The following is a 19,964-nucleotide window of genomic DNA, read 5'->3' as shown; positions in this document are numbered from 1 at the left end:
TTTTAACATTGTCAAACACAGTCTGTTATAGAAAGTTAAACGCCTTGTCCAAAGTCACATCTTCATTAATCCGTGGATGCGGGACTTTTCTGATATCAAAGTTTGTGCTATTTCTCCTAAGACCCTGTGTGTGCACACTCAGAATGTTAGAATAGATGAGTCCTTAGCTCCCACTGCTAAACTGTTCATTTGGTGCAAGAGGAAACTGAAGTCCAGGGAGAAGTATATCACAGTGGGACCTGGATGAAACTAGCAATGGCTGGCTAAATGAAAGCATGAAACTCAGAGAAGCGCAGTTGTGCTCAGCACACCAGGTGCAGTATCACCCTTTTTCAGACTGCTTTAAGATAAACAGCCTTCAAAAGTCTGAGAATAATATACTCAAGCAACAGAGGGAGGAAACTCTAGTAGGCAATCTACTAGGATGAAAGCAAAGGCAATGAGTAACCCAAAAAGGTCCAAGGACAACAATTACTGTCTTCCTCTACAAAGTGCATCAGTACATTCATTGTGGTGGCAGTTTAGGGAACATAACAGGCAACAGATAGGAAATGAACCCAGCGTGATGTCCAGAAGTCAGTACAATACCATCCTCTAGATGCCAGGGGCCCTCAGTAAACACTATACTACACTGAAAGTTAGCCAAAGCTTGTTAACTGATAGGTATCTAAACCAACTATGCATAGCAACTGGAAAAAGGCATGAACTATTTACAATGAGACGTGGATCAAAACTAGAATGGATTCTAATAAACCTGCAAAAAAAGAATCATCAGCCCCAGATCACGGTGCTGCAGCACAGACTGCAGTGATGACTGTGGATCACTGTGGATTTGGAAAGAACTCGCCAACGTGATTTGATTCTGCAAGCTGGAAAACACTGAAGCGGATAGTTCAACACAGTTTGTTTAAGCTCAGGAATCATGAGGACACCAACACGAAACGCACAGGGAGAATTATCTGTTTGTGACTACAGATGTGTATCACCACCCCATCAGCCAAATGCTTTGTAAAGATGGGAGAGATGGAATCTAGGAAAACCTAACTCTTTATGTAGAACCAGTTTCACAAGTTGAATAAGATTTAAGAGGGAACATTGTTTATGACAGTATAGAAGCTAGAATGTGTCATCATTCCTCCTCAAATCACAGTATTTTGCAGGCTAGCCTGAGAATTTCTCCACTGTATGACAGAAAGCCATGTTAAATTATAGCCTTTCTCTCTGAGAAGTCAAATTAGTATAAGACTGCGTCCTAAGGAGAACAAAAATACTCTATACAGGAGGACAGAAACAGTGTCTATCTTATTCACTGTTTTAATTTGAATTCCCAAGGTAGTGCCTTGTGCATGGTAAGCACTAAATAAATAGGTACTGAATGAATAGATGAGTGAATAAAGATATGGTGTATTATCAATAACCTCAGAGGACAGTGGAGGAGATCCTCTTTGACTCAAGATATTTGTGTCTACCTTAGGAGTTACCACAGTCCTGCAGACAAAAGCGAAGAAAACGTCACAGAAACTATTAAGCACTCCCTTGCTCCACTCACAGATGAGGGGGTACCTAGGTTTTTATGAATTACTAGAAATTAACTAAATGGAAAATAGAGGGAGCAGAGGATGTATATTCCAGACAAAAGGAAGGGATATAAAAAACATAATTGTTTTTGCACGTTCAACCTGAAGAGAGTGATGGAGAATAGAGCTGGGGTGATAGACGTCTCTCAACATTGCCTTTTTAAAGCACACCGCTGTTGATTTTTTTAAACGTACTTTTGAAGTCTCTGTATCTCGTGTCTGATATCCTCATAATCTGGCTATTTACTAAGGTGCTACTAGCTCAAAAATTATATCATTCTGTCCACTCTTAAATATCCCGTTTGCTGATATATAGAGAGCTACATGCAATCGGATCAAGTCCTGTAGAAACCTACAATCTTTAGATACTCTTTATATCTACCCATTGATTCTGTTATGGTAATGAGGGTTATATTGAAAGAACAGCTTAAGTTACCCAAATGCTCTTCTTTCCCATTTCTCCTTTCCCTGCTTTACTCACAGCCAGTGTTTACTGATTGTCACTGGCCTTTCAGGTAAGGGACAGTTGAAGAGTATGTCACTACTTATCACTCAAATCCTTATTTTAGGTTCCGTTTTAATATTTTTGTTTGTTGTACTCGGTGCATGAGAGAGAGTCAAGGGGCTCACACATTTGTAAAGAAGGAGAGAAAGAGGGGAAGGAAACTGGTGTTTATTGAGTGCTTTCTATTTTACTAGACACTAAACAGCACAGTTTTATTTTTTACTTAATATCTTATACAAAACAACATAGGGATAATTATTATTTTCATTTTATAGATAAAGGCTTGAGGTTATTCAGTGATCCGTGCAAGTTCTCACAGTTCATGTTCAGAAGAGCTAGGATTCAAAACTTAATATTCTTAACCAGGAAGCCTGTGCTGTTCTATATTCCACAGGGGCACTCTTTTATCATTCATTCTAATTCACCCCAGTCAACTTTTAAATGTTTATCTATGCGAGTGTCCCCTTTACTGTTTCCAAATTATTTTTCTGCCTTCTCTATATACTTTAATAAACAGAAGGATCCAAAGCACATGGTGTGTATTATTCGGGTCACATCCCTAGACGGAATGTCACGTATGCCTAGTGTTGTGTCTAAAAAGTGCTCAAATTAATTCAAAATGCAAACTTCTGTGCTGAAAGGAGATAAAATGATTGTCAGCGACATTTAATACTTTTTTAGAAAAGAGACTTTGCATAGACTGACAGCTCATTTTGTTTCCACATTCAATTTTAATATCTGGTTGTGCTTACCAAAGGACAGTCACATTTATTTGGCACCCACAAAATCCCACGGCCTATTTTCATGCTTGTAAATAGATAATAAATCAGTAAATAACATTATTCTTTGATGACACAAACAACGAAGTGGTCCAAACAAGATTTGATAAATAAAAAAAAGTTCTCTGAGTGATTGTTTATACTTCCCCTGGTGTTCAATTGATTCTTTTATTGTTCTATTTTTCTTTTGAAGCAAAAGCCTCAGAAAGCAAAATTCTCAAAAAAAAAAAAGTTTCTATACCATAATGTATCTTTAAGATAAGCAAGATAACTTCAAGATAACTAAGATGTGCCCATTCATCTCTTGCTTTTTCTCTCTCAAAAATCAGAATTCTCTGTGAGAACCAGAAACGACTGCTAGCAAATTGACAGCAAAGCTCTGAATCAATTTGTAACTTTGAATAGCACAGGGACAACTCTGCATATAAGTGTATGCAATGTATCTAAATTATATCCATAGGAGTCAGCAATCTCAGAACTAAATTGTCTTCCATAACATACACTGAAAAATAGACACTGTGCTGTTCTGTGTCTGACCAGAGCAATAATTTTAGGATTTTCAATTTTTGCAAAGGAAATTCTTAACTTCTGAGGGTACTCTTGTATTATGATTTAAAAAAGAAAAACAAACATACAAAAACAGGTTTGGAGATGACACAAAATAACAAGAGTTTTCTAAAAGCTACTTAAGCAAAGAAAATCTAGTTTTCTGAACCAAACTCTACAGTCACACTCAACTCGGCAAGTGGAAGAACAGATCTGTTATCTGTTTTTCTTAGCTTGCGCATCGTCCTTAATTACAGTTTAGACGACAAAATGAAACATAAATGGCTTTTTATCAGCGAAACATTGCTGGAAGCATAAACAATAAATTATGAATTACTGAAGCAGAAGCCTTTTTGGATCATGTATGCATAATGCTTTTCTGCATATTTGGAATCCCAGTTGGCCCTTCTGTTTCATGCAAATTGAGCACCACATTTTAGGATTTAACACTGAGGAAAAAGGCCTTGCTTCACATGGGTAAAAGCTAACACCATATATGAAAAAGACCTCTTGTCAATGTCTGATGCTGTGGAAAAGTCTCGTCCGTCAGCAGAATAGACAGGGTCCCATATTGGGAACATGTGTGTACAGGCACTCATTATCCCACTCACACAAGCACACAGTTTCCACTTGTTGCTTAGGTATGGTTGCCTGAGAAACCCAATAATAATGAACCCGTGGATGCAGAGAGATGGAGGCTTTTGTGAAGACCACTTGAGGAAAGAGATGCTATTTAGGAAAGCCCTCTGTTAGTTTCAAAGCAGCTTGGTGTCATGGAAGAATTGAACGAGGCGGGAGGTGTCCAGGAAGAGGACATCTGGCTTACCAGGGTCCTCTCTGCTGTGTGGCTCATTCAGGATCATTAGGCCTTTCAGGTCTAATTCAGCCCAGGTGGGGCAGAGCTGGCTTAAGGTGGAGGAACGAGGGACTCTATCTGCCTGGAATCCTGCATCCTGAATACAGGAGAGCCGTGCGTGAGGATTCAGCTGGAGAGAGGATGAAGGGCAGAGGATCAGCTCTGGCTGGCTTGGAATGCGGGAAACCCACTTCCACTTTCAAGCAGAAAATTTTAGTTTTGGGACAAGAAGCATCTGAATTAAGTTGACATTATTCAAAAGAGCAAAGGAAGACTGTCTTTAGTTTTCCAGCTTATACAAAAAAATTCCCACAGAGTCTGTGTGTTGGGAGGTTGTGGGTGATTTAAAACAACTTGATATGCTAGAGTAGAATGTCATCTTAACAAGCTGGAAATTGGGATTAGCCATTTTGTGGAGAAAGCTGAGTTTCATGTTGGCAAAGGAGAAAGAAAGAAAGGGGAAAAAAAGCCTGCATATTTAAAACCAGATCCAAGAATCTCAGCTATTTTGTGGCTGGTAAATATTTTCATTCTTTCCCCACCATCTCATCTTCCTATTTTTTTCCCTTTTATGTTCCTATGATAATGCCCTTTAGACTGCAATACATCACAGTGCATACTAGTGAGAATCATGGTTTTCACAACTACCAGTGAGGCCAATTTCAGAACTACTCTACAATATTCAAAAATCAACAGAGTTAAAGCTGCAAAGAATCTGATTGAGAATGATAAGCCAGAAGAGATGAAACATAACATGGAAATTTAGGAATTAATGGATTCACATAAATAGGATCTTGTCCCATTTCATGATGAGTATTTTACAATGTGCCAGACATTGGGATAATAGCTGTCTAAGCCCTTGGTTACTCATGTCCATCAAAGCACACCTAAGAGGTAGAGAGGTGGTATTATCCTGGTATTACAGATGAGGAAACTGAGGCTTAAAATAACTTGCCTGTAGTCAGTATTCTCACAAGGGATGTTTCTAGAGAGTAAAAAGACATGAAACACATAGTGGTTGAAGTTGGCCATTGATTTGAGATGGAAACCTCACCAAACAAATCATGAATTATTCTCTAAACAGGTAACCATGGAATGAACCCTGAGATAACCCAAGGCACACTTATTTCAAAGCTCTAATCAGCATCTCCATTATCCAAATTATCACAATCATGGCTTTAGAGTGAGGTTCTTGTTAATAGAATTTAGTTAAAACAGAGTCATCAACAAGAGAAAAAAATATTAGTGTCATCAGGTACTCTGGCGTCCCCGCTTTTTTCCTTAAGCCTAGTCAAGCTATAATTGAAGCCAAATCTATATCTTTCCTTCCCACAGACACTCTTTAGAGCAGAATTTTATGTTTATTCTCATTTCTCTATACATGTGATTCAAATATTTTAGTGTAAAACATGAAGACTCCCACTTCTCCAGCTTGCTTTCTGGCAATTTCAATCAAATCTTTTAACTACAAAGTGCAGGCTGGAGAAGATCATGTTTCTGCCCACCTCAAATTTTCTGCACGCAAGATATTTTTGTACCTGGAAAATAATCATTTATCTTCCCCGACTTGTTATATATAACTGTTGAGTATCTTCCGTTTTTATAATTACAATGGAAGCCACTACTGAAATGCAGTCAGTCAGACGCCTTTTGTTTATAAATTCATCCAACTGGAAGATGAAGAAACCGATGTCTGAACTGTACAATTCAGAAGATTCAAGGTGTCATGGTGGTTTGGTGTGTACATGTGCTGTAAGTGACTCATCATATTTTTGACCTTTGTTTTCACCTTTATCCGTATTGAAGTTTGCTTTCCTATTCTAGCAGAAATATAGTTCTCATATATTCAGAAAGAGAATTATTTATGAAATCACTCAACTCTGTAGGAGACAAGAGACAGTTAATTTTTATCTCATTTTGTTTTTGATTATGAATTAGTCAGCTGAAAATTGCAGAAGAACCAAGCTATATGAAAGAGGACGACGACCAGAGTAACTTCGAATTGAAAGACACGCTGCAAGTTTCTTTAGAAAGTGCCAAATACTGAAACTATTTCCCTCAAAGATCCAGTTAAAAAGAGGGCTCATCCAGCCATCAATAATGGATTTGCATATATTGGCTCTCTCAAAATATTAACCTTCACCTGGTGGTCTGGGACTTGTAAATTAAGATGTTCTCAGTGGAGAAACATCAGCTATTGACCATCTTAAAGTCCATCTGAAGAAGAAAAAACAACTCCGAATATGAGTTTATCATTTGATTCTCTCATGTTTCAAACATAAAATATACCATAGTTTTAAAATAAATAATGTCTACTATTTGAATTTTTTTGGTTATTTTGTGTTCTCTCATCATTAATAAGGAATATGGAACAGACTCCCAAGACATCTATCTACCTTCTTATTGATATATCTCCAACATTTTAAATCTGACAACTTTCTTCTGTGACTTTAATTATTTCTACATGTTAAGAGGAGAAAATTGTGGTTTTTTCCTGTTTTCATGCAAACTATCCAGATGCCAAAAAAATAGAGTAAAACTCATGAATTTCTGATCTAGGAAAAGGGAGACAGAGTATAAACTTGACATATCTGTTGCAAAGACCTATGGATTCATGATTTGTTCTATGGAGATGTTGAATATTTGGCTCCTAAATCCAAAATTACAGAGAACATAGTTTTCACAAGACAGTCCTGGTTTATGGTTTTTCAAGGTATAAATATAAATATAAATCGCAACCTCTTTCACTTTAAAACAATATCCCAGTTGGAACAATAAATTATATGGTCACTCTTTGCAAAATAAATCAACACATAATTGTAAATAAACAAACATGGAACAGAGAGTGTTCTTTCCATCCTGAGTCACTTTGTAATACCTAGCATCTTCTTTTTGCAATTATTTCACACACACACACACACACACACACACACATAGCTGTGAGGTAAGTCAAAACTGAAATCCTATTTCACAGTTTCAAGATAAAACAGATAACCCACATGCCTGTGAATATTCTATTACAGGGTTTATTGAAATGTGTGATGGGGAGCAAAGGGTTTTCCCAGGTGTACAAACTTTTACTTTGTACTAATTCTAAAAATTAGAGAAAACACTTGAAATTCATCCACCGTCGGACTAAAATCTCCTTTTTAAATAGTTTAGGGTGTAATAAATAGAGTACAAAACTACACTTTCACAGGCACCCTACAACAACCTCTCATTCATCTAACACGTGCTCATGCAGTGTCTTTGATGACTCATACCTATAATGGGCATATCTTGAAATTGCAGAACGCACAGAAAGCGCCAAGAAGCTCAGAATCTTTGGGATGGGAAAACATTTCTTCACAGAGAATTTTTCAATGTAGGGCATTTGATATGCAAAAATAATGACGGATGCCTATTAGCTCACAATCAAAGTAAGCATAGCCCACACTTCTGCACAGACTTTCAGCTCAGTTTGGAATTTCTGAGGGGCTCTCCTCTTAGGCACGGTTACGTGACTTCCACAGAAGAGAAATATTGGCAGTGTTATCCAAAAAACAAAGACAATGTGCTTGGATCAGAGCTCCTAATTAAGGGAGGCTAACACATGTAACTCCATTATTGAGGAGAAAGATCAAGATTTCATCTCCTTAACGTTTGTAATAGTGGAAGCCAGCTGAATGAGTAATATCTATAAAACAGCTTTCTCACTTCCTTTTCTGTGATGCATCCACTTTTATCAAAGCATCTCCAAAGAACTAAGTAGCATTTTGTTAAAAGGTAAGGCCAGAATATATTTAACAAGAGCCATGAAATGTTATTTCACTTCATAAAGGTAATTTTATCAAAATTCACTACCTCCTTAAAACAGAACAGAGAAAATGATCCAAATATCATGAACCAAATTTTACTTTTCTGAGTATAGTTTTTATATATACCATTCATAAATCTAAACAAATGCTTATAGTAAAGCCAGAAGACAGCCCTAGACAGTATGTTTATTTTGCTAATCATTCTAAAACAGCTGAAACTAAGGCTTAAATACATCCGAGCCAAAATAAACAGCTAAAAATCCTTGTTAAATATATAGCATCTTAGGAAAGAAAAATGTGCAGATGTGATAGACTTTTTAAAAATGATCTGTGACCTTCATATGTAATAGACAATAGTTAAGGGAAATGGTTAATCTGAGCTTGGTTCTCAAGAAATAATGAAATGGATTAGATGCTTTCTGTGAGTAAAAGACTTAACAATAAAAATCAGTTCATATTAGCTCCAAAATAATACCGATAAGGAGTGTCCTTCAAGAAGGATTTTCTGATCTAATTGCTATTGTCAAAGTTGGTACAGGCTTAAAACAAATACCTCTAATGTATACCCACAAACCAGGCAAAATTAGAATAGGCTTTCCCTAAAGACTTGGTAAACATTCAATTATAACTTAACAACTGCAAAGTATAAGCCAGCTCCTCCTCTATCAGATATCTCAGTATCTCAAAATTACTGGCATTTTCACAGGGGTTAAAACTTACTGTTCTTTTTTTTTTTAGTAAGGTAATTGAGGTATTCCCTGAGATAAAATTAACTTTCACATTCACAATTTCCTTATCTATTGTTTCAATATTGTAAAGAGGAAGTGATGTAATTACCATGCCTTTAGGCTGATAAGCTAAGTTTCAACTGCTCATAGGTGAAGAAAAATTATTTTACTGATACTTTCAGTCAAATTATGAAATCACGTCCTATTTTCCAATGTATATTCCATCCTGTTCCACAATGCTAATATATTTACCTTCATTCTTCTTGATGGTAAAATTCGGATTGTTGACCATCTCTGGAAGAAGACTGTATAAGAAATAATGTCCGTTTTGGGGATCATCTTTGTCCATGGCACTCACTGTTTGAATGACCTGTAACATAAAACTTGACGTCAGTATTTCTGATGACATCAGAGGGTTCACACTGCCTTTAAAAGCTGAGTGACATTCCTTTAGTGGAGTGATACTTTGGTCCAAGGAATATTTTTCAGTTTTCTACGTTGTTACGGATGGTTCGCGCCAAGAATAAGGAGAACCGTTCAACACTTTAAAAACCTAGCTTTGATAAGTTGATGAAAATTAAGGTCATTACCTTTGTGTCCATTTGGTATCTGTGGCTTGAAATAGCCAATTTAAGGGTATTTGAAAATTCCACTGGGCAATTATAGGCTTCTTTCCACTTTGAGTATGTACGGGCTTCTAGAATGAAATTTGGAATTGTTGCAGTGATTGTAGTGTGGCTTTTGGGAGGATCTCAGAGGTAAAGGACTTAAATCTTGAATCCTCACAACTCCTCTTTCATTTTACTCATTAGGCTACAAGTGTTTGCCAAATAGAACGTTCCTCGGCACAAGCATCACTGCCACAAACCTTTCTGAAGAGTTACATCTGTTCCCTCCCAATAATGAATACTGTTTTTAAAGCTAGTGGATAACACATGCAAACAATGCTCTGGAGTGTATCCTGAGATGAATAAATTATAGGGATTAGAAGAATTACCACCGTGCAGAGAACTGTTTGGATAGATACACATACTCGGAATCGGTGCCAGTTGAATGTGCTTATTTCATTTGCAAAACTGCATTAACTTAGTGCTACGTTGTTCCTTGGGATGTCAGAGAATTAGCTTAATAATTCATATTTATGAACCTGTGATATTAATCACGTCAATGTGAAACACTGGGCAACATCTAATGTAGTAAAAATTATAGTTTATACTAGTACTGTAAATAGCTACAACATAATTTCTACCAAAAAAGCATGCCTATGAAGCATGACAGTCAAGGAGCTATCAGACTTACCATAAAAAATTAACAGAGAAGTACTCTCAGGTTTGTCAAATTTATAGAATATAATTATGATGCCTAATGTGTTATGTCTGTTTGAACAATTATGTCCCATTCAATTTTGCCAGTATCATTACTGAGCAAAAATGGATCACTTCTTTTTGAGAAAGGACATCACTGCCTTGTAACTTATCACCTAAATGAGAACCACAATTTAAGAACATTTTCAGTAGCTGTGGAGTTTCTCATTGTATCACCCACATGCTATACGATAAGCAGTGCATCAAGGTTATTTGAGGCATAAATTGAATAACTTCTCTCATTTTCTATTTCTATCCATTTTTTAAAATGGAACATATTCCTACCTTGTAGGTGTTTTCCTCTTGTTAAGGAACTTGTGAAGTGTCATAACTGTACTTAGCTTGACTAACAATATAACAAAAAATAGCACAAAATATAACTCATGGTTAAGACAGTGAGATAGTCATTAAGGTGATGGCGTCTGAAATAAAGCTGCCTTGATGGAAGTCATAGTCTCATCCTTTACTCATTACATGACATGGAGGGGCTTACTTAACTCTTTGAAACTCGGTCTTCTTGTATTCCTAAATTTCAAATAAAAAGAATATTTTTCTCACAGGGTTGTTTTAATTCTTTATGTAAATTGATGTCAATCTCTTAACATAGTGTCTGGTTCCTAGTAAATGTTCAGTGAGTATTAGTCATCATTATTATTATTTTTTGTTAAGGTCACTATCATTTATTCATGACATAGCACATTGATAAGTGTAACACCTTTAAATGTTAGACAAACAGGCCCTCACTTCCATCAGATTAGGTGGGAAAGCAATTATATTTACTACAGCTAAACAACTGGCATATTTGCCTTGACATTTAAGTGCAGAGAGATTCCCTGGGCTTCCAGTTTTATAAAGAAGAAATAATTAAAGTACAAGGAAGAAACTGTGAAACACAGATGACTCTTTTATAGACAATCTACATGTACAAATATTTAACAGAATAATTTAACAAGAGCCTTCTTTTAGGTAGTTATGAAGAACAGAGAGGGGAAAAGTTACTTGTGAGCTCATGTAGCGTTTTCTCCCTTTACCCAATTTTGTTTCAAAACGACTTCTATTCCCAAGTGCACCTGTTGAAAAAGTAATTCTTGAAGGGTATGAGCACATGTGAAGAAGAAGAGCAAAGTATAACACAGGGAGATCACCTCGATGATGGGTGATGCCTTAGAGGGCCAGGACATGGAGGGCGGGAGGGAGTCGCGGGAGGGAGGGGATATGGGGATATATGTATAAATACAGCTGATTCACTTTGGTGTACCTCAAAAACTGGTACAGGAGTGTAAAGCAATTATTTTCCAATAAAGAGCTTAAAAAAAAAAAGAAGAGCAAATAAATAGAGGATTTCTTAATATTCTGGGGTGGGAGCCATTCATAACTAAAACCATTCTTAAGGTGTATTTAATGGATAGAGCTCCTGCAAGCAATACCATTCCTAATATTTCTAAGTCATCTGCATGAAAAAGACGCATACGTGCTGGCGAGTGAATGTATATGTTAAGTTAAGTTCTTACAACCAAAACAAAAGAAGCAATAATTTAGCTTACCTGAAGTAAGTGAGTATAATTACCTGTCATACCACATCTCAGAAGTTTGGTCTAAATATTACACCTGCAATAAATATTTTTTCCCACCATTTATTTAAGCCAGGGAATCTGTTAGACATGCAACTTCTTGAGCCTTCTGAACCAAAAAGCCTTGGGACAGGGCCTAGAAATCTGCATTTTAGACAGTCTTCTAGATGATTCTGGTGTATGCTTAAGTCTGAGATCCACTCTTTTGAGTCAAGGGAGAAGATTGGTGTCTGGAGGTCTTTCATTACTACTCGTTAGAAGAGATTGTACTGTCAAGCTCACATCAAAATCAGTGCACGATGTGTTGGGGAAAAAATGATGAAATGGTGAATCTTTAAATTCACGTCCAAGTGTCCTGTGAACTGGCTATGTTCAAGTCTTTGGTTTAAACCATTTTTGACACTTCATTTCATTTTAATGCAGATGGCCACTGTCTGGTCGTTTTCTTTTAAAGTAGATGCCTGGTAGATCACTTGAAGGACTTTATGCTATTTAAATGCGTTAAGTTACTCATATTTAAAAGGTTGAAATTTTCATTGATGTAATAACATCTGAACACATTTGGCTTTAAACAATAGAAGAAAAAGAAGAATAGATTTATTCAAGGAAGCGCACCTCCACACAAGTAGACTTTATAGGCACACTGAGTTGATGGCAAGTGAAAACTGCATGCATTTCACACTGTGAGCTGCTTTGACATCAGTTGATTTTTAAGTAATTGGATGGCTATTTCATGAAAACAATATAAAAATTTCTGGAGAGGTCATAGATTTTTAGTAGTAAATATATAGCATTTAGCTTAAATATTTTCCTTTCTAGCAAAATTAGGATGCAATTGAAAAATCTAATGTTTGATAATTTATTGTGAATTAATTCCAAGGGAACCTAAAAGCTAATATACATCTCTATCAGAAGAACAAAGCATATCTGAGATCAGGCATAAGGAAATGAATTTCAGGGCCAGACTTGAATTTCCATGGGAGCACACTCTGATCTCTTTCTTGAGAGTACTGATTTGAAATCAAATGACCTTTTCAAGGCATAAAACTGAAAAAAGAAAAAAATTTTTTGACAACCATGGGTCATATAATTCTGACTCTTTTGAAAAAAACTATTAGTTGTTTATCAATAATGCTAAGCCTGTCAGATTGCTTTTATTAATATAGTTTATTAACCTTTATCTTAGATTTTTATACTAACTCAAAAATGTTTAACAGTAGTAGGTTTCCACTGTCATTATTAACTTTTTGAAAGGTAAGAAGCCAGCAAACAAACACATTTCTGATTATCTGATCTGTTAACAACCTTAAAACTGTCACGGAATCTATTAGAATATTCTGTATGAGTTCCTGCAGGTATTATTCATTGATTTATTCTTAGATGATGAATTGGGGTTTGTTTGTTTGTTTGTTTTTTCCCCTCACTGCTATTAGAACAGTATCTGGCACATAGCAGCTATTTAGTGAGTATTGTCTAAATGAATAAATGAATAGATGAATAAATCATGTCAGGCATGTTTTGGCATCATCACTAATTCTTATGTAACCTTGAGAGGTAGGTATGAAGAGACTTATCAGAACTCTAGTGCATCAAAGACATTATAACATCTGATCCCAAGTAAATTGGATAACAAACTCCCTACAACCTCCTGCCCCCTGTGTCAGGCTGCCTCAAAATCTTGTTGGCATTCAGACCTTCTGCACATGTACTTCAGTTAAATTGGGGCGTAGACCTCCAATATTTTGGAGAGTGCATAAGGGTGAACTTATCCATTCTTACCACTCATATTCTTTGCTTTATGTGTATTAAGGTTCCCTTTTATTTTGAAGGTGGTGGAAAGGGAGTGAGTGAGAAGAGAAGACATCAAAGGAAGTACAGAAAGGACAGCATAATTTTTGGTTTTCTATTTATTCTTTTGCCTTTTATTGATAGCTTATTTCTGGTTACCAGTGTTAACGTTCCTGAAATACTAGCTTCTATTTCTTACAGCAGTAGTTTTTAACTTGAGGAAGGAAAAGATAATACATGAAAGTAAAATTGTGTGAAATTATTTACATATGCACCTAAATGGGGGACAAGTCCAAAGCTTTTATCAGATTATCATTGGTGTCCATAACTGAAGGTACACCATTGATCAAGCAAAATAGGCTAAGAACCATCCTCTGAAAGAGTGGTCTTTGAAAATACAAATTTTGTCTGGAAGAGAAATCAAGTTATACCAGTGATGACTAACTGAAAAAAGGAGGACATACAGGAATTTGAGAAATTATATTAAGACCCACATGATGACCCAATTATCCTCAGTTATTTCAAAACTGCATAATATATTTCAAAATAAGCACTGTTCAAATCCATTTAGTGGCTAGTTCCTGGATAATTTTTTTGATAATTTACATGTCAGTTTAGTTTCTATCAAGATTTTTCTTTTCGTCCCCAAAGCATTTTCCCATGTCACAATTCTTTGCATGAATATATCCTTGTCTTTAAAAAGTATTAGGTGGCTATTCAGAGCATGTATCTTAGAGGCCTGACCTGTAGAAAATACAACAGGAGAATGTAGATTAGATTGTATATGTTTCTTTTAAACACTAAGTGAAGTCCTCAGTCCTCTGGATAGACATTTGGGGCCAGTGCCTTCATTAACCCCGAAACAGAACTTCCAACATTTTCCTTAATTTCGTTCTTTTTCACTCCCCTTCCCTTTACTGAAATTAAGTTGAGGTAAAATGATACAAAATGATACATACTCTTGAAGGATGTATTAATACAAAATTTGAATTTTCCAGTTTTTCCTGTTTCTTTTTTTCTTTTGCTGGTCTCTGCCTATTTCATGTGTATTTTGTGCATCTCTGAAATAATCAATATTTTAAAAAATTACTCTATCACTTGCTGTGCTTTGAAAATCTCATTAGTAAGGTAGAATTCAGTTTTTAACATAATTTAGAAGTTCCAACTTCCTTTTCAGTCTTATCTCCTCTCCATCTTCCACTACACAACTTCACAGGAATATTTCCTGATGCCTCGTTAATATCATAAACATTACTGCCTAGACTGAAAATAAATCCTTTTGTTTATTCTTCTGAAGCAAGATTGTCCCAGCTGGGTTCCATTTACTACTAGTTGTACAGTTTTCTCTGAAGGAAATTCAGAAGATTTTATAATCAGCTGGTTTGGTAAATGCCGAAGACCATTTGGGTCTAGCCCTTTGCGGATTCATATGTATTTTTAAATGCAAGGGGATCTTACCGTTAAACAAAACCAACAGAAGATAAATGTTGTTTAACTTTGTTTAATACAGTGGTTCCCAACCTTACTGGGTAAAACATTCACACAGACACGCCACACATCATACCATATACTGACATGCTATACCCTAAAAGTGTTTCTCAGGCATTCACTTTAAGACATGCTATCCGCTAAAACCCCTATGAGTCTTAAAGGCCTGGAGACCTCTTTCATCTCCTTTTGAAGGTGTTGTGTATACATAGCTTGGTGGTTATAGCACTAATTCCATTTACATCTCTGCCCTTCCGATAATATATCAGCTCCTTTTGGTACCAGCTCTTACCCAATTTACGTCACTAACACAAAGCCTAGGACTAAAACCTCCTAATAATTGCTGTTAATTTTACTTTCTTCAAAAAGGCATGCTCCTCACCACGGCTTCCATGAACAAATGAAAACAAGCATACACACGTACCCACCATGCTTCCATCTGAATTCTCATTCACTAACTTGTTGCTTGAAAATAAAATGAAGAGAATACATCAGTCAGTAACAGTAATTGTAAACAATCCTTTATAGCATTTTTTTTCTGTGGATCATCAATCCTATTTAGGTGAGGGACCAGAATAAAGCAAGTGGATTTGGAATCACGCAAGAGGTTCAGCCAAAGCATACAGAGGCTGCAAACAAGACTTCAAAAAAGATTTAGATTGTATGTGTTTCTGTAAGTTGATTCCGATGTACTTGAAAGAAATAATTATATTAGCCCACAGTTTCCTATGGGGAGGATGAAGTGCAAGTCCTTCCTTCACCCTTGACAAATACAACACTTGTAAATTATCAGAGGAAGAGTTATTCCAATACAGGGGAATAGACTGTCCTCTTTTATAATTTCCCATTTAGGGATTGTTTATAGTGCTTCACTCGAAATCAAAGCTCATAAATATATAACAATAACAGCAATAAAAACAAAAACAATATGAATAAAGTATTTTGCTTTTGAAACTATGAAACTAGTAGTTTAAAATAGATACTACTCATAATCACGATTTATTGAGTACTTGATATTGAGCTAGATATTCCTAAAATATGAGAGTTTAACAGAAGTTAAGACCCAAGGTCACAAAAGTAGTAAATGGTGGAGGTGTGACTCAGACTTGGATTGTGCTAATTTCAAACCTTCAAAACTTCTATTTTGAAAAAATGATTTTGCTTTTCCCCCCTGTCAAAATTGCACTCTAAAAGTTATACTTCTATTAGTGACTCTCTTGAAATGTTTTGTTACATGTGACTTCTTCAAATGTTGTTTTATGCATTCCACTAATTTGCCATCTCCTTACTCTACCCAAAGTAAAATGAAAATCGTATTTTATGCATTTTGTTGAGGGCATCAGTTTCATCTGTTCTAAAATCAATCCTGTCTCCCTCTTGTGTATGCAGATAGATCCTGAGAGATGCCCTCTGGCAGGAAAGTTAAAATTAAATCTCCTATATTTATTGTTTCATGAGTGTTATAAAATGCTATAATTTCATTTCATTGTTTCACATTTACCTGAAAAAGACAAACAGAAACTAAATATATATATTTAGAGAGAGAGAGAGTAGCAAACTCATTCATTGCTGCTATTTATTAAGGGATAATTATTTCTACTTTTCTTATTACGTGGAATGCTTTTGAATAGAGTGTGTTATTGATCACAGGAGTTGATTTCTTTTTCTTTTGAAAAGTGCTCACTGTTGATCAGAATCTTATTCTCATTACTATTTTTCTAAAAAGGGTGTCACACAGGCAATGAAATGTCTGCTTTTTGGGAAGCATTGTGAAATCCTAGAAAGTACAGGGACTTGGGGCACCTTCAGGAACAGACTTTGAAGCCCATCTTTCCTACTTTTCATGGCCTTAGGTTGGACCCTTAGTCTTTTTTCAGCTTCAGCTCTCATATCTGTAAAATGTCATTGCAACACCAAACTCCCAGAACAGTGATGTTGATTGCATGTTAGATGTCTGTATGTATTATTTCATTCATGGAAGCAGGCAGCCTCCCCAGTCATGTCTCTGCCTCCACTGCCAGTACCTTAGGCCAGGCTACCATTATCTTTTGCAAATACAGCCTTCTAGATGCTCTTCCTGTTTAATTCTTTATGCACACGTCTGTGTGTGTGTGTGTGTGTGTGTATTTCATTCAAACATAATACTCTTTTTGTCCAATTTCACTCTTGCTTCTTATGCTCGTATTTGCTTATCACCCTTATTATACTCAGCCACAGATGTCTTCAGTTTTGTACACAAACCAAGGTTTTTCTCCCTTCAGGGTCTTTGCACAAGCTTATCCTGTTGGCTAGAAGGCTCTTTGCTTTCAATTCTTGTATGACTACCCTGTCTCATTTTTCTTTCAGTTTCAGCTTAAATGATATCCATTAAAAAAGGAACTTTCTTGTCAACACTATATAAAGTAGATCTCTGCTTTTTCTTTGTTCTCTTCTGTCTAAGCTGTGTTAATGTTTTCTTCAACCAGTTTTCAAAATTTATATCACTGATTCATTCTACGTTTTTTTTTATCATCCCTCCTCCTCATTCAGTTCCATTGGAGAGAACACTTTTTTTTGTCCTTCTCACATTGTTTTCCCAGGTCATATTACAATACTTAGCATCTTCTAGATGCACAATGTATTGCTCAATAAAGAAACAAATGATTTTTCATTTGTGCACTGTGTGTCTGTGAATAAAACAAGTGTTTCCATGGTAATATCTGAGAAAGTAATTATTGAAATATTTCTCACTGCTAAATTAGAACCATGATTCTAAGATTCTGTGACTATCCATTACATGACAAGCATTAGCTGCATACATATCTATAAATATAGGCTATTATCTTTTTTTTGACCTGTGATATTCCCGTGATAATCAAACTTTATATTGCCGAAATATTGGTCAGAGAGAGAAGGGATTAAAAGAGATAAACCAAAGTATGTTTTTAACCCAGACATAATTAACTTGATGCTAAATAGCACGTCTCAACTTCTATGGATGGTGATGAAGCTAAAATTATACTCCACTAGATTTATTTACAGTAACAGGGGGAGCTCCTTCCTGAAGGAAACAGAGCTGAGGAGGTCTGTTGCTAACATTCTCAAACAATAAATACTCTCTGAGACTAGAGACCTTGACTCACACCTGGAAACACGAGATTTTCAGTTCAGCCCCTGTGTCAGTGAATCATCTGGAGCAAATTACCCTAATTCTGTACGTATGGTAAGCAAGAGGTAATCATCTCAAATAAAATCCTAGAAAGACCCTACTGAGGAGATAAGATGTAGAACAGAGCTATGGAAGGCCCTCTGGCTAACACTGGTCACGGATGTTCTCTATTTCTCTTTCATGTTTGGTTCTGAGTGTGGTGTTATCATCACAGTGCAGGAATATACTGGTTTCTGCTAGTGGAGCTGTTACCTGGTCCTCCACCTGTCCTGCCAGAGTACCATTCTCTTCAGACAGAACCTGATTTAGCCCCAGCAGAATCCTTTCCAGCACTTTATAGATGCTTCCTATCTTTGGTGGAATGTGTCCTGCATTAAGAGGTCTTTTCATTAAGATGGTTCCATTTCCTCTCATCCTTTCAGCCTCCTTTCTGCCCAGAGGATTTGAGGTATTTCCTTGAAATTCTATCATTTCTAATTTTATTAAATGTCTACCAGAGAGAAAACTCTATGAGGGAAAAATACTGATATTTGTGTGCCGCTAAATCCCCACTACCTAGCCAAGTCCTGGCACATAGTTTGTGTTCAGTAAATATTTACGGTACTGACCAAAACCTATCATCCTATTAGACACATGAACTTTTAGTCATATATGTTGCTTTCTAATTTTGAAATCGTCAACCCACACCCTCATTTCTGCTTTTTCAGTTAAAGAGGAGTAAGTGGAAAGAATCTTTTTATTCATCCTGTTACACTGAGGGCTAAGTAATTTGTAGATGACTATATCATGGCATTATTGAATTGGAGACTAAAGGTATACATCACCTTCTAATGTTTAACTTAAGATAAATTACCTGTAACTATTAGGGGAAGATTGTTTTAAATAAGAGTAACTAGCCATCAGAAAATACCACATTAACATTTAATTTTGAAATGGAGGTATTATTTAAAAGGATTCTAATCAAAAGGGATTCACACTGATTTTTTGATATTGGTTGGCCAAAAAGTTTGTTCGGGTTTTTCCGTAAGATGTCAAAGTCCACTAATATGGACTGTGAACGCTTTCTCTTTGTCATGGGTGGTTGTTACCCTCCTAAGGGAACCAATTCAAGAAAATGTCATCTTTTACTTCAGCATCATGAGAAGGTGGTGAGAAGACAGGACTTCCAGTTCTGCTTTCAGAGTGAACTCATGCTAACTTTAGCACAGATGTACCGTGAACTAGAGATCTATGCCTAAAGAAGAGGAAGGTGGCCTCCTGTATTTCTTTTTTTTTTTTTTCCTTGACTCTTTGTTTACATGAGTTCAGCGGAAGAAGGCAAGTGCAACAGAATTCTCTACATTCATGTTGATACTGGTTTTCATTTTCTGAGATGTTTTAAAAATCTCTTTACAGGGGCTCACTCAATCCAGATTTTTACAGATTGGGGTTTTTTTTAATGGTTTGTGCTTGATTATTGCTAATGATCTCCAGCTGCATCACCTCCCAGGATGCTGACCCCTTCAAGTTTAGCCTTAAATCCACATCTTCCAGGCAAACCACACATTTCAAAGTCACCTGCACCCCTTTCTCTGAAGCTGTTATAAAGCAGACATTAATTGTTGAAAAACATTCAGGTGACTATGAATGTACTGTTAATTCAGTTTTTTGACATTTGTTTTTCATGAGTGCGGGATAATGAACATTCTGATTTCGAAGTGAGGCAGCCATTTGTGTGGTATCATGAGACGTGATTGAAAGCGTATCTATGCTGAACTTATGTAAGTGAACACTATTTAGTGTGGATAAAAAATATGAATCTTGGAAAATGCTAAGTA

General features: G+C 36.1%; 1 protein-coding gene across 5 annotated transcripts in view; it reads right to left on the bottom strand.

Annotated features, from left to right (window-relative positions):
- Positions 1 to 19,964, bottom strand: part of CDH8 (cadherin 8) — a 350,610-nt gene that overhangs the window by 47,459 nt on the left and 283,187 nt on the right. For all 5 annotated transcript variants that reach the window (XM_057711553.1, XM_057711555.1, XM_057711551.1 and 2 more), the window contains one exon: positions 9,041 to 9,158. In XM_057711553.1, coding sequence (XP_057567536.1) covers positions 9,041 to 9,158 — 118 coding nt within the window. The remainder of the gene's footprint in view (positions 1 to 9,040; positions 9,159 to 19,964) is intronic.

Source organism: Hippopotamus amphibius, chromosome 16, assembly GCF_030028045.1.
Source record: "Hippopotamus amphibius kiboko isolate mHipAmp2 chromosome 16, mHipAmp2.hap2, whole genome shotgun sequence".
Lineage (NCBI taxonomy): Eukaryota > Metazoa > Chordata > Mammalia > Artiodactyla > Hippopotamidae > Hippopotamus > Hippopotamus amphibius.
The sequence above is the reverse complement of the archived record's forward strand: the minus strand, read 5'-3'. Positions and strand labels throughout refer to the sequence as shown.